Genomic DNA, 13,036 nt, shown 5'->3' on the forward strand with positions numbered 1-13,036 from the left:
ATAGCACATTTTGGGGGCACAAAATATATATCTAACAAAATTTTAGCTGTAATTGGTTTGAACTTAGATATTGTGGTGGTTTGAATGAGAATGCCCTCCATAAGCTCCAATTATTTGGAGATTTTGCTCAGTTGGTGGTGTTGTTTTGGGAGGTCTTAGAAGATGTGTCCATGCTGGAGGAAGCAAGTCACTAGGGGTGAGCTTTGAGACTTCTTAAGCCTTGCGAGATATCCAGTCTTGCTCTATTTCCCATGCCTCCTTGAAGATGTGAGCATGTAGCTTCTGCTCCTACTCCAGCCACCTCTGCTGCCATGCCTCCCCGCCATGATGCACTCTTGCCACTTTGGAACCATAAGTTAAACTCTTCCTTTTATAAGTTCCCTTGGTTACGGTGTTTCTATCATAGCAACAGAAACCTGAATAATATAGATGTTTATTCAAATAAACTAGGTAAGTACTCTACCACTGAGCTCCATCCCAGCCTGAGCCTCCCATCATTACTTATAAATGAATTAAATTCATATGCCAAAACAAAACACGGGAATAAATTCTAATATTATGTTTGGGGCAAATCTGGATGGAAGGCAACAAAATTCTGATTATTTATGATAAGTAAAATAAGTTAAATTCCACAAATGACCTTGATCTTTAAGTTCAGTTGCCACTGCCCCCCCAATACAGTTTTTTTCTCATTATCCTTATGGGAAATAAATAAATATTTTAGTATGACTTCTGAAATGAATTACAATCTAATACTTTAAGATTTATATAAATTTTATTATTCATACACTTAGAGGGAAAACTATGGGTTTCTCAAAAGCTAAGACATAAGAAATAAAGAAGAGAGTACTCAGAAAATAGAAACAAATTTTGACCAGGTATCTCATGAATCATTGTGAGAAAAGGAAATTCAATTTTCTTTGCAATTCTAGCAAAGCTAAGCATGACTTGAATACACTGAAGCTGAAGACATCTACATTCATTCTGTCCCAGCTTTGATTAAATTCTTGAAAATGGAGCATATAATTCCTAAATGAGGCAAATTTAAGCACCAGGATACTTTCTTACAAATATAGTAACACGGGGAGTCTAAATCTTTCCCTTTTACAATACTGGCTAGAACTGTTTGTAAGGTCACCGTTTTTTTTATCACATACAGTTCATGCAGAAAACTCAATTTGGTATCTTCTTTATTACTAAAATTCAAATTGGCAAGCTAAGTATCTGGATCATACTCAAGCTCTACTAGTGTATCTTAGCAATTATAGCTTCTTTTCTGTTGCATGCTACATAAAAGGCTTGTCTCATTTTATAAAATACATCAAAGTTAATGAGAAAGCTAATCTTTTTCTACTCTAGCCTGATATTTCAAAGTTGAAGAAGCAATGCTAAGAGCAAAAATAAAATCTATTAGTGAAAAATATTTGACTGGAAAAGACAAAAAAAAATATTCTGCTGAGTTATCACATTAACCTTATCATGGTTATCTATCAAGTGGAAATTTTAGTCCCCACACAGTTTTTTACAGCTCTATCCATGGAGATGAAAGATACCAAAAACAAAGTCATAAATGGAAAGGTTAAAAAATAATCAACCAGATATTTTAAAATAGAGCTTCTAAAAAATCCAGTAGGCTTGCTCTTAGTTATATGCCCAAAGAAAATGAAATTACCCCATCAAAAAGATATCTATATTTTATGTTTACTGCACCACTATTCAAAATAGCCAGGATGTGGAACCAACCTAAATGTCTTCAAACAGACAAATGAGTTTTTAAAATGGAATAAAATTCATAATAGACTACTAATCAGCTCTAAAAAAACATAAAATACTGTCCTTTATGACAACGTGGATGCACCTAGGTAACACAATGTTAAGTAAAATAAGTCAATACAGAAACATAAGTACCTCTCATAGAACTTGAGAGTAGAAGGAGGGTTACTATATGGAAAAGTACATGGAGAAAACAGGTAAAGGGTTTGGTCAACTGATACACTATTATTGCTTGAGAGGGGAAATGAATTTTTCATGCTCCAAAGCACAACATGGTAAATATGATGAACAATAAGGCTATGTGTTTCTCAACATTGTTAGAAAACAGGAATTTGAAGATCTCATAAAGAATAATGAAAATTTAAAGTGGAATGTATGCTAATTAGCCTAGATTGATCACTACCCAATGTATACATGAATCAAAACATTACAATGTGACTTGGCTAAGGTTGGGGCCTGCTGTCTATTTCCCCAGTTCTTTAAGGGAATTAACTCCAGATAGGCTGACTAGACTCCAGTGGATGAACTTGCATCAAGGGTTATCTAGGTACAAAACCTTGAATGAAATCTTATGGAGGGGTATGGGGGCGTGGATGGGGCAGGGGGGTCTAGATATGATTAAGATGTTTTGGTTGAAATGCACAAAAATTCAGTAAAAATAAACACTAAAAATTAAGAAAAAACATTACAATGTACTTTATAAATATAAACAAATAGAATGTATCAACAGAAAACAAAAGGAAAAACAGTAGATGCAGCTTTTCTGTAAAAACATTGGTAATTCATGCAAAAATGTGTACATATTAAATGTATACAATTAGATAAGTTTGAATATGAATATGTAATCATGATACCATAACCAAAACCAAGTTACTTCACACACGTAATCATGACACCATAACCCAAAACAAATTATTACACATATTCATCACCTCCAAAATTTCTGCATCTGTTATGTGTAAGTTGCAATAAGACTGCTTAAAAATGTTGGGTGTAGTGATAATGCCTATAAAGCTCAGCACTGGGGAAGATAAAGTAGGAGAAATCTGGAGTTTGGAGCCATCCTGGGCTATCTGGTGAGTTCTAGGCCACTCTGAGATACAAAGTGAGTCTCAAAAACCACAGAAGCCAATGCCCAAACTAAGCAACAAAACAAAACCCCAAAACAAACCCCACAAATATACAATATAAAAGTAATCATCTTAACATTTTAAGGCAAATAATATTTTTAACTATAGGCACTGTATTATATTACAGATTACTAGAACTTACTCATCTTTGATAAGTGAAGCTTTGGACACACTGAGCAACCATTGACATTTTAATGAAATAAGCAAGAGAGCAGTAAGCAATAAGATCTTCAGGTTTCCCATATTATTAATCTCTCCTAGCTGGTGCAGTATCAAGTAACTAGGGACAAACTAATAGATAATAGTGCAAGGCTGCTATCTCAGGCCACATATTACCACATGAAACCCAATACATGTGTGTGTGTGTGAGGTGAAAAACACTATGAGCTACATTTGAGATAATGGTTTCAATATTAATTTCTACTACTCAAGAACATACTATTTTTTATTTATTTTGAGACAGGGCCTTACTATATAGCTCTGGCTGACTTAGAACTCTGTATGTAGACCAGGCTGGCCTCAAAAATCAGAGATTTGCATGCCTCTGTCTCCCGAGCGCTCAGATCAAAGGTGGACACCACCACTCCTGGCTTGAAAGAAAGTATTATTAAGAATATTGCTCAAAAGGCTGAAGAAACGGATCAGCACTTAACAGGCTGTACTGCTCCTGCACAGCATGTAAGTTCAGTTCCCAGCACCAACATGTCATGGTTCATAACTATTAACTCCACATCCAGGGGATCTGATATCTTCTTCTGGCCACTGAAGGCAACTGCACTTGAGTGCACATACCCCCACACAGACACACATGCATACACACAATTTAAAAATAAAAATATTTTTAAAAGGATATTGCTCCAAATACTAGATCAGTGTAGACAAAAGTGGGTGAAAATGTCACAGAAATATTAAGGAAGACACAAGCCATAAAATAATTCCATTCCATGTTAGTACAACATATACATAATTCCAATAAACATGTTACATAAAGTTGTTTAAGTAACTTCAAAATTTAGAGCAACAAAAATTTGTTCATCAAATATCTGAATTCTAGAACTTAAAGTATTATGAAATTATTAAAGTAAGTTTAAAACAAATGGAAAAGTTGTTATGGAAATTTTGTAGCAGATATTTCTACCATGGGAACAAAGGATTTAAATAACCATTGAGATGTAATTTACATATAATACATTTCATTTGTGTAACGTATACAAGTCTATGTTCAGAGTATATGCACAGAGTTGGACAACTATCATCACAATCAAATTTTAGAAAATATAAATTCATCCTAAAGGATGCTGTATTCAATGGTAGTCATACCCCATTACCTTTATCACTCCAGGCCCTGGCAACACTAATTCTGCTGTTTATATAGGTTTGTCTATTCTGAATATTTTATGTAAATGAAATCAAGTAATATGAATGTCTTGTGTCTGCCTTATTTCACATCCATGTAACTCAGTACTTCATTCTTTGGAATCATCGATAATATGGTATCATATGGATATAGCATGATTTGTTTAGTCATTCATCCACTGATGCACCTTTAGATTTGTTCCACTTTCTAACTATTATGAATACCGTTGCTATGATCACTTACATATAAGTTTCCATAGGGAGACAAAAGTTCACTTCTCTTGGTTATATATACCTAGGAGTGGAATTGCTAGGTCACATGATAACTATAACTTTTTGAGGCATTGCTGAATATTTTTTCACAGCAGCTGCATCATTTTATAATTCCACCCACGATCTATAAGTGTTCCAGTATCATCCCATCCTTTCCACCATGTATTGCTTTCTGTCTTGAATGTGGCTACTTTATTGAGTAGGAAGTGGTTTTAATTTGAATTTATGTAATGATCAATGATGTTGAATATCTTTCAATGTACTTATTAGTCTTTTGTGCATCTTCTTTAGAGAAATTCTTCATCTTAGTACTGTAAAAAACTGTACCATTTGACCAATAGCTCCTCATTTCTCTCTTCACAATACTATAGAAATTACTACATTACTTACTATCTCTAAAAATTTAACTACTTTTGGTACCTGGTATAAAAATGATCACACAATACATCTTTTTGTCACTTGCACATTCAACTTAATATCTTCATATTAGTCCTCATTGTTACATCTCTCAGAATATTATGATATATTAACATTAAATAATATACCAATGTGTTATTGTGAATAATGCTGTTATAAACATGGCTATAAATTGTGTTTGAGTCCCTGCTTTTGATTCTTTGCGGGTGTATAACTAGCTCTTGTGGTAACTAAGTTAAAATTTTTGAGGAACTGTCATACTAGTTTCCACAGTGTCTACATCGTTTTACATTCTGCCAAAAATGCGCAAGATTTCCATTTTCTCCACATAAATTCCTATCACCAACACATTTTATTTACTTTTTGTTTTTTGAGTCAGGGCCTCAAGTAGCCCCAGGCTCTCCTCCAACCTCCTATGTAAGGAGTATGGCGTTGAATTTATCATCCTCCTGCCTCCACCTCATGAGTGCTGTGATTAATAAGGTATGTGCAATCATGCACACTTTATGCAGTGCTGAAGATCAAACCCAGGGCTTTGTGTATGTTAGGAAAGCATTCTACCAACTACGTTACACCTACAAGCTCTAGTTACTATTATTTATAGCAATCTTCTTAATGGGTATAACATATCTCCTTGTGTTATAGATACTCATTTCTGTGCTGTTTTATGTTTATAGTTATGTTGACTATCTTTTCATGTACTTACTGGCAATTAGTATATGACTTTTGGAAAAAGGTCTATTCAAGTCTGTTGCCTATTTTTGAATTGGGCTGTTGGGGATAGTTTTTTTTTTTTTTTTTTTTTTTAAGTGAATTGTCAACTCCATCCTTATGCATATAAGCATCTTACTGAAGTACACCTATAAACTAAATGAAAAAAGACTAAAAATGATTCTTTTTAAAATTATTTTTATTTTATGTGTATGAGTGTATTGTCTGCATGTGTGGAAGTTCACCCACGTTGTGTAGTACCCGTGGAGGTCAGAGAAGAGTATCAGATCCCCTGGAACTGGAGTTATGGACAGTTGTCAGCTGCCATATGGGTGCTGGGAATCGAACCCAGGTCCTCTGCAAGAGCAGTCCATGCTCTTAACCACTGAGCCATCTCTCCAGCCCTTAAAAATGATTCTTTTAAGAGTTGAATGTGCCTTGGATATTTGCCAATTCAAACATTTTTTGCTTTCCATTAGAAATTGAGAGACGGCTTATAATGGCAGTTTTAATCTACTATATGCATGTTAAAGTTAATTCATTCTAGAAAACAATGTACATGAACAAATTTAGAAAAATTTAAAAAATATAATTTTAAAGAGGTGTGTAAAGAATGGAATTTGTAACAAATGAAATTGGCTCAACTGAGGATTTATCTGAAAAAAAAAACCTCATTTTATATAACACAAAAAATCAGATGGATGAAATTTTTAAATACTAGAAGTAATATTTACATTTGTCTTTATAATCTTAGGATATTCAGATTTATCATTATAATCTTAGGTTATAGGTGTGTTGTTTTGTGTCTGATGATAGGGATCAGGCCCAAGATCTCACTCATATAACACAAGTATTCTGCTGGAGAACTACATCCTGAGTCCTAGATATCTTCATAAACAGGAAAAATTTTTTTTTTCAAAAGGCTGTAACTCAGGCCTCTAATCTTCTTCTTCTTCCTGCTCAAGTGATGAATTTCTTATTTCATCAAGAAAATATGAACCATAACTAAACTATGTTCGTTATCTTTTCCTCCAAACTTTCTTCTTTTAAAATCTTATAGTAGTTCAGGACAAAAATCTTTGGAGTCATCCTTAACACCACCATTTTTCTCATATCCAAAGCAAATCTTCCTGGTTTGACATGTAAAATATGTTCAGAATCAGATAATTTCTTATAATTTCTGCAGCCACCTCCCTGATCTAAGCCATCGTTATCTCTACCTTATATTATGTAAACACTATCGTTAACTGTTCCAAGCGCTTTTATTCCTGAATTCTATTATCTCTTTTGAAGCAAGTAGTTTGATATAGTTTTAGAGGTAATGTACAATTATGCTATGATTTTGCTTTCCTTTTCACTAAGAAATAAGTCCCTAATGATAAGGCCCTAGATAATCTGTTCCCTATTATCAGCTTGACCTCATCTCCTGTCTAGTGTTACCTTACTCATTCTGCTCCATCAACACTGGCCTCATTTATGTTCCTCAAACATATAAGCTATGCCCCTACCTCGGGGGCTTTGCATGACTCACTTCCTCACTGCAATGAGGTCATTGCTCCATTAGCATCAGATTCTCCCTTACTAACTTACTTTGAGACCAGGTGCATTCAAGGTGGTATGGCTGCTGCATATACCACCTTACTTTGAAATGTAACAATACCAAGCAGTCTCTAGCCCTAAGCCTTGCTTTAGTTTTCCTCTTGAAATGCATAAATTTCTAACATACTATAGACTTATTTTGTTTAATAAATATCTACTTGACTAAATTATAAGAACCATAGGAGCATTGACTCTGTTTCACCTATTTGCCTCCAGTATCTAGTGCCTGGCACATTACATATATTTAAGAGTTATGGTTTGATTTCTTGTTGTTTAGTTTTTTGAGTTCTGTGTATATTCTGGACATTAATACAGATTATATTTATTATGTTTTAGATATGCTAAATTCTTATTTCAGTGGGAATGTTCAGTAATCTCATGCAAAGTAAGTACCATAATTCATTTACTAATACTCCTTACCTTAACTCTGTGATCTCGCTGCATATTTAAGGGACTTACTACCTTTTTACATGGAACAAAACAGTTAATAAATGTTTGTTAAGTCTAATGGTTTTAAATATTTTGTACATTTCTCTCAGTGTATCAGTGTAGCCCAGACTGGCCTTAAACTTACAATCCTTCTGCCTTAGCCTCTCAGCTCTGAAATTCTATCATGCTTGGCTAACAATTATAAACTTGATTATTAGAGAAATATCAATAAAGCAACTAGAGTACAGGAGTATTTAAAACTGTATTCAGAGAAGTACCTCAGAAACGTAGTTAAGAATACTAGTCAAGCATGGTGGCTCGCACCTGTAGTTCCAGCGCTCAGGCGGAGGCATGAAGATCTCTATGAGATCAAGGCCATCCTCCTCTACATAGTGAGTTCTAGGCCAGCTGGGGCTACAGGAAGATCCTATCTCAAGAAAAACAGAGAGAGAGAGAGAGAGAGAGAGAGAGAAAACTATTTTGCTTTCATTCACTGTTAAAGTCACTTTATGAATCTTTTCTAATTAATTATTAATAGGCAAAAGATCAGAATTACATTACTAAAATGGGAGAATCAAACCAGGCAAAAATATGCCTTTGATTTACTAAAACATGTTTAGATGGATAGTAAAAATAAAGAAACCAAAAATTTCTTGCCCAGAACATACCTTGTCATGTTAGAGTTTATTTAATAAAGAATTAGTAATGAATATAGTTAAGGAATAATCACATCTGTTATAAAACATGAGAGCATGAGATTACCTTTGGACCAGGAAGACCGGGAAGGCCAATGCCAGAAATGCCAGGATCACCTTTATTCCCTTTCTGTCCAGGTAATCCTGGGGAGCCAGGTTGTCCAGGAAGTCCAGGAGGTCCAGGAGGCCCATCCACACCTTGAGGGCCTATTGAAAATATGTAATGTATAATATTTGATAAAATAGCCTTCACCTCTTGCAAATCTAAGTTGTACATGACCAAGCAAAAATCAGTTTTAAGCTCTGTAAACTGTGTATATAATAATGAACTTAGCACACAGGATTACAGAAAAGCCAATTTTCAAGGACATTTAAATGAAAGGGATACAGCCAAAGATAATGTTTGTGAATTTTAACTTCTTAAATTCTAACTGCTTGGAAGTTCTTAAAGACCTGTCCCTTAACACTTTAAATATTTTTTTAATATTTATTGAATTTTTGCAATTTTCATACAATATAATTGGATATTTAGAACCTCTCCCCATCCACACCTCCCTTCATGGCCCCCTACCCAATTCAACGTAGTTCACTATATATAAAATATGGCTTATAGAGAGTCTGATTTGTGCCCCCACATAGCCCTCAATATATGTATTACTTTTCTGTTACTGTGATATAAATACTGACCAAAGCAACTTATAGAAAGAGGAGTTTATTTGATCGTATGGTTCCAGGGGAACTAACGTCTGTCATGGTGGGGAGGCACGGTGGCAGGAGGTGGCTGGAGCAGCAGCAGAAAGCAGAGAGCTCACATCTTCAAGCAGGCTCAGAAGCAAGAGAGTAACTGGAGATCCAGCAAGGCTTAAGAACTCTCTAAATCCACCTCCAGTGATATGCTTCCTCCAGTATGGCCACACAGCTTCTAAGACCTCCCAAAACAGTGCCACCAACTAGGGACAAAATGTCCAAACGCTTGGAGCCTATGGGGGACAGTCTCATAGAGAGCAAGCCAGTAAGCAGGGTTTCTCCACGGCCTGTGCTCCAGCTGCTGCCTTCGGGTTCCTGCCCTGAGTTCCTATCTTGGGTTCCCTCAAGTGATGAACTGTGACACTGGAGATGTAAGCCAAATAAACACTTTCCTCCCCAAGTTGGTATTGTCAGAATCTTTTGTCATAGCAATGGAGAAACACATTAGAATAGCATGTGTCCTACACTGTAGCCTTGTTATGAGTGTTCTACACATTGGTTATTTAGAGATTTTTGTCACTCTGATTCTATAAACACTAGCTCCACCCTTCCACTCTTTCTTTCTCAAGTGCTGCACTTTGTTGCTTAGCTACATTGCCAGCATCTATACTTGTCTTTTCTGATTTAAAATAATAATAATAAAAAAAACACCTCAAAGATTATAGTGATGGGGATGTAGTTCAGCTGGCAGAGTGCTTGCCTTGCGTGCAAAAAGAGGTTTGATCTCCAGCAGCATCTATACCAGGCATGGTGGCACACATTTATCTTCCCAGTATTTGGGAGACAGCGAACCACAAGGTCATGATCATCCTCAGCTACATAGCAAGTTTGAGGCCAGCCTGGGCTGCATGAGACCTTGTCTCAAAACAATTTATACAATGAATAATGAGCATTAATAGAACTAAATATTTGTGAATTTTTTATCACTCACCTGGATATCCCATATCACCAATGTTTCCTTTAAGCCCAGGAGGTCCTTTAAGTCCTTGTGGGCCAGGAAGACCAGGGTTACCCTTGGGACCTAGAAAAGTCATATTGGTAAAATTAAAACAAAGAAGGGTTAGAAGGAGAAATCTCATTGTATTAGAGTCCACAGATATAATTCAGTGTGAAACAGGTAAGGAGTACCTCAGAAATGTCTTTGGTAACATTTGCAATATAATTATGCAAGTATATATCTTTTAATACAACTTCACAAAAATAAACTTTTACTTGAGGAGCTTGTTTCTTCTTTAAAACAATTCCACTCACTTGACGTTCTACTTTTTGCACACACACACACACACACACACACACACACACACACACACCCCAGAATGAGGCAAGAGGCCAACTCTAATGATACAGGGAAAAGGCAGCAGGCAGGGATCCAAATAGGTTTTTATTTTGTTGCTCAAGGTCTGGAAATTTGTTCCCTAACCTCCCTCACAGAGTCTGGCAAAGCCTCAGTATGTCATACCCTTATTATATTTTGAAGAGAGAAATCCAGTATTTGAGACTTAAAAATCCCTGAGCAGTGGTTTTCCAATGTAAATGATGACTATATGAGACTAGGAAGAACAAAGGTGGCAATCTGTCATGACACAGCTCTAGTACATTAGACTGGAGGGAGATAAGGGTTTCTGCACTGATGGAGAGGTACTCGATTGACCTAGCTATATTTGCAAATTCTACTTAAAATATCATAGGTACCTGAGCTGTGTGATGTCATCTATGTATTTGCCAGTGTTACCTTAAATGTATTTTTCCTTTTTCTATCACAGTGACTTCCAACTATGGGAGGAGAATTCAAAAATAATGTTAGGAAGAAGCCTGTGGAGAATTCATCTTTCTGACAACATCAAGGTAATATGGTGTGAATTGCACAGCAGATATTGAATTCAGGGCTCTTCGAATAGGATGAGATGCTAGTTTTTCTTTATTTTTTTAGGGATCAAACTAAAATAGAATAACTTAAGAAGCAGCAAGAAACTTTGAAGAGAAATCAGACAAAAAGTAAGAAAAACACTGTTCATTTTAAGAACATTTAATGCTGTAATAGACCACCAAGGTAACCTGTGAAATATTCACCCCTACAAAAATTTTAAACAGCTAATTTACACAGCTGAATGACTGACTTGTCTGAGGCCCAAGAAATGAAACAGGTAAATTATTCAGGGTGTTACCAGATATTTGTCTCATTTATGTATGTTATAATGTATGTAATAACACATAGCACCTTGAATAATAGTTCTTCATATTCCCTATTGCAAGCAAAATAAGCTGAATAAGCAAAGTAAAATATCCCGAATAGCCTGTCTGTCGAAACTTGGGACAAATGGCAACAATTATGTCCAGGATTAACTCGACATTTCAGTAGTTATTCTCATAACCTGATCCAAACATCATTAAACACAATGAACACAATTAGATTTTCAGGATTCAGTGTCAGCCATCCAAATGGCACAGTGCTCTATCTTACCTACCTGGAAGTCCTCGTGACCCAGGTTGTCCAATCAGTCCAGGTTGCCCTGGGTCTCCAGGCAAACCCTGGAAGCCTTTTGGTCCTGAAATTCCAGGTATACCTTCCAAAGATAAGCAGAAAAGACAAATTAGAGTGATTATGATCAATGAACTAAATAAATTTGCCAAAATAAGCTACTCAAGTGTTGAAGTATAAGTGAAATGGAGAAACTGGCATTCTTTTTGTGTGGGGAAGGATTGCTGCACTTAATCATTTCAATAATCCTGAGCTCTGACAACTCCTGACAGTCCACTTGATTTCTCATATAAACACAGAATAAAATTTAAGAAGACAAAGTTCCTAGGACAAATGAGAATGAAAAGATCACTGAAATGGTGCAGCAGAATTCAGCATAGAGAGCATGCCTAGGGAGAGGCAGGGATAAGATATGAACAGAGACCACCAGTTATAGCACTTGGAATATCAACCATGTTCTGCAGGATGTCTGCTACATTTGAGGGATATTTTAATAAACCTCTTTTAAAAATATTTTATTTATTTTTTTATTATTTTATGTGTATGAGTGTATTGCCTGCATGTATGTAAGTGCACCCATGTTCTGCAATGCCTGTCAAGGCCAGGAGAGGGTGTCAGATTCCATGGAACTAGAGTTATGGTCAGTTGTTAGCTGATGTGGATTCTGGGAACTAAACCTGGGTCCTCTGCAAGAGCAGCTGGTGCTCTTAACCACTGAGCAATATCTTCAGCCCACTTAATAATCTTCTTTAGAATTGGAGGTGGCAGCTATACACCCTCTTTGAATTTAAAAAGAAGCAGATGTGGGTTGTGCACTATTCAAATGTACCTAGAGAGTGGGGGTGTAGCTCAGTGAGAACCTGCCTAGCATTGGGTTTGAGTCCTAGCACTTCAAATAACATGAATAATGAAAGATGCTGAACGTGTGGCCCTGCCTACCTGCAGCACCAATACCAGTGGCCAAACTGATGATTCTGATGTAGGATAAAGTATTGGTACCCACTAGCTGTTATTATCCCCCACCAAGAAATTCAGAGGACTCAATAAAGTCAATTCCTTTTTGCTCCTAAATATTTCAGAATATTCTATCTCTAATAAGCCTCTAGTAGAAGTCAAGCCCACGGGACCCCTGAGGAACAGATCCTCAAACGACCTCAAGAGTGAAAACAAATCAGTTTATCTGGTCCAATGGTATGTCCTTAAACACCCAAAAGGGAAGTATAACCAAAGATTAAAGGGGCCAATATAATTTCATAAGAGCACACATACATATAACTAAAAGTTACTTGACAAACAACAAAGCCAGACAGGCGATACCTTCAATCGAGTTCTTGGCCAGCATGGATAAAGGCTCTTCCAGACAGTAACCCAACATACTACTGGAAAAATGAACAGCAGACCCCAATTCTATCCAAAGGAATACTGAC

General features: G+C 36.0%; 1 protein-coding gene across 4 annotated transcripts in view; it reads right to left on the minus strand.

The window, feature by feature from the left end:
* Col4a5 (collagen type IV alpha 5 chain) overlaps positions 1–13,036 on the minus strand; it is a 281,900-nt gene that overhangs the window by 66,393 nt on the left and 202,471 nt on the right. For all 4 annotated transcript variants that reach the window (XM_017803140.2, XM_017803139.2, XM_017803138.2 and 1 more), the window contains exons 34-36: positions 11,596–11,694; positions 10,062–10,151; positions 8,451–8,590 (exon numbers count right to left, since the gene is read on the minus strand). In XM_017803140.2, the coding sequence (XP_017658629.1) occupies positions 8,451–8,590; positions 10,062–10,151; positions 11,596–11,694 (329 nt within the window). The remainder of the gene's footprint in view (positions 1–8,450; positions 8,591–10,061; positions 10,152–11,595; positions 11,695–13,036) is intronic.

The sequence above is a fragment of the Nannospalax galili genome, unplaced genomic scaffold, assembly GCF_000622305.1.
Source record: "Nannospalax galili isolate Female #2095 unplaced genomic scaffold, S.galili_v1.0 scaffold25, whole genome shotgun sequence".
Lineage (NCBI taxonomy): Eukaryota > Metazoa > Chordata > Mammalia > Rodentia > Spalacidae > Nannospalax > Nannospalax galili.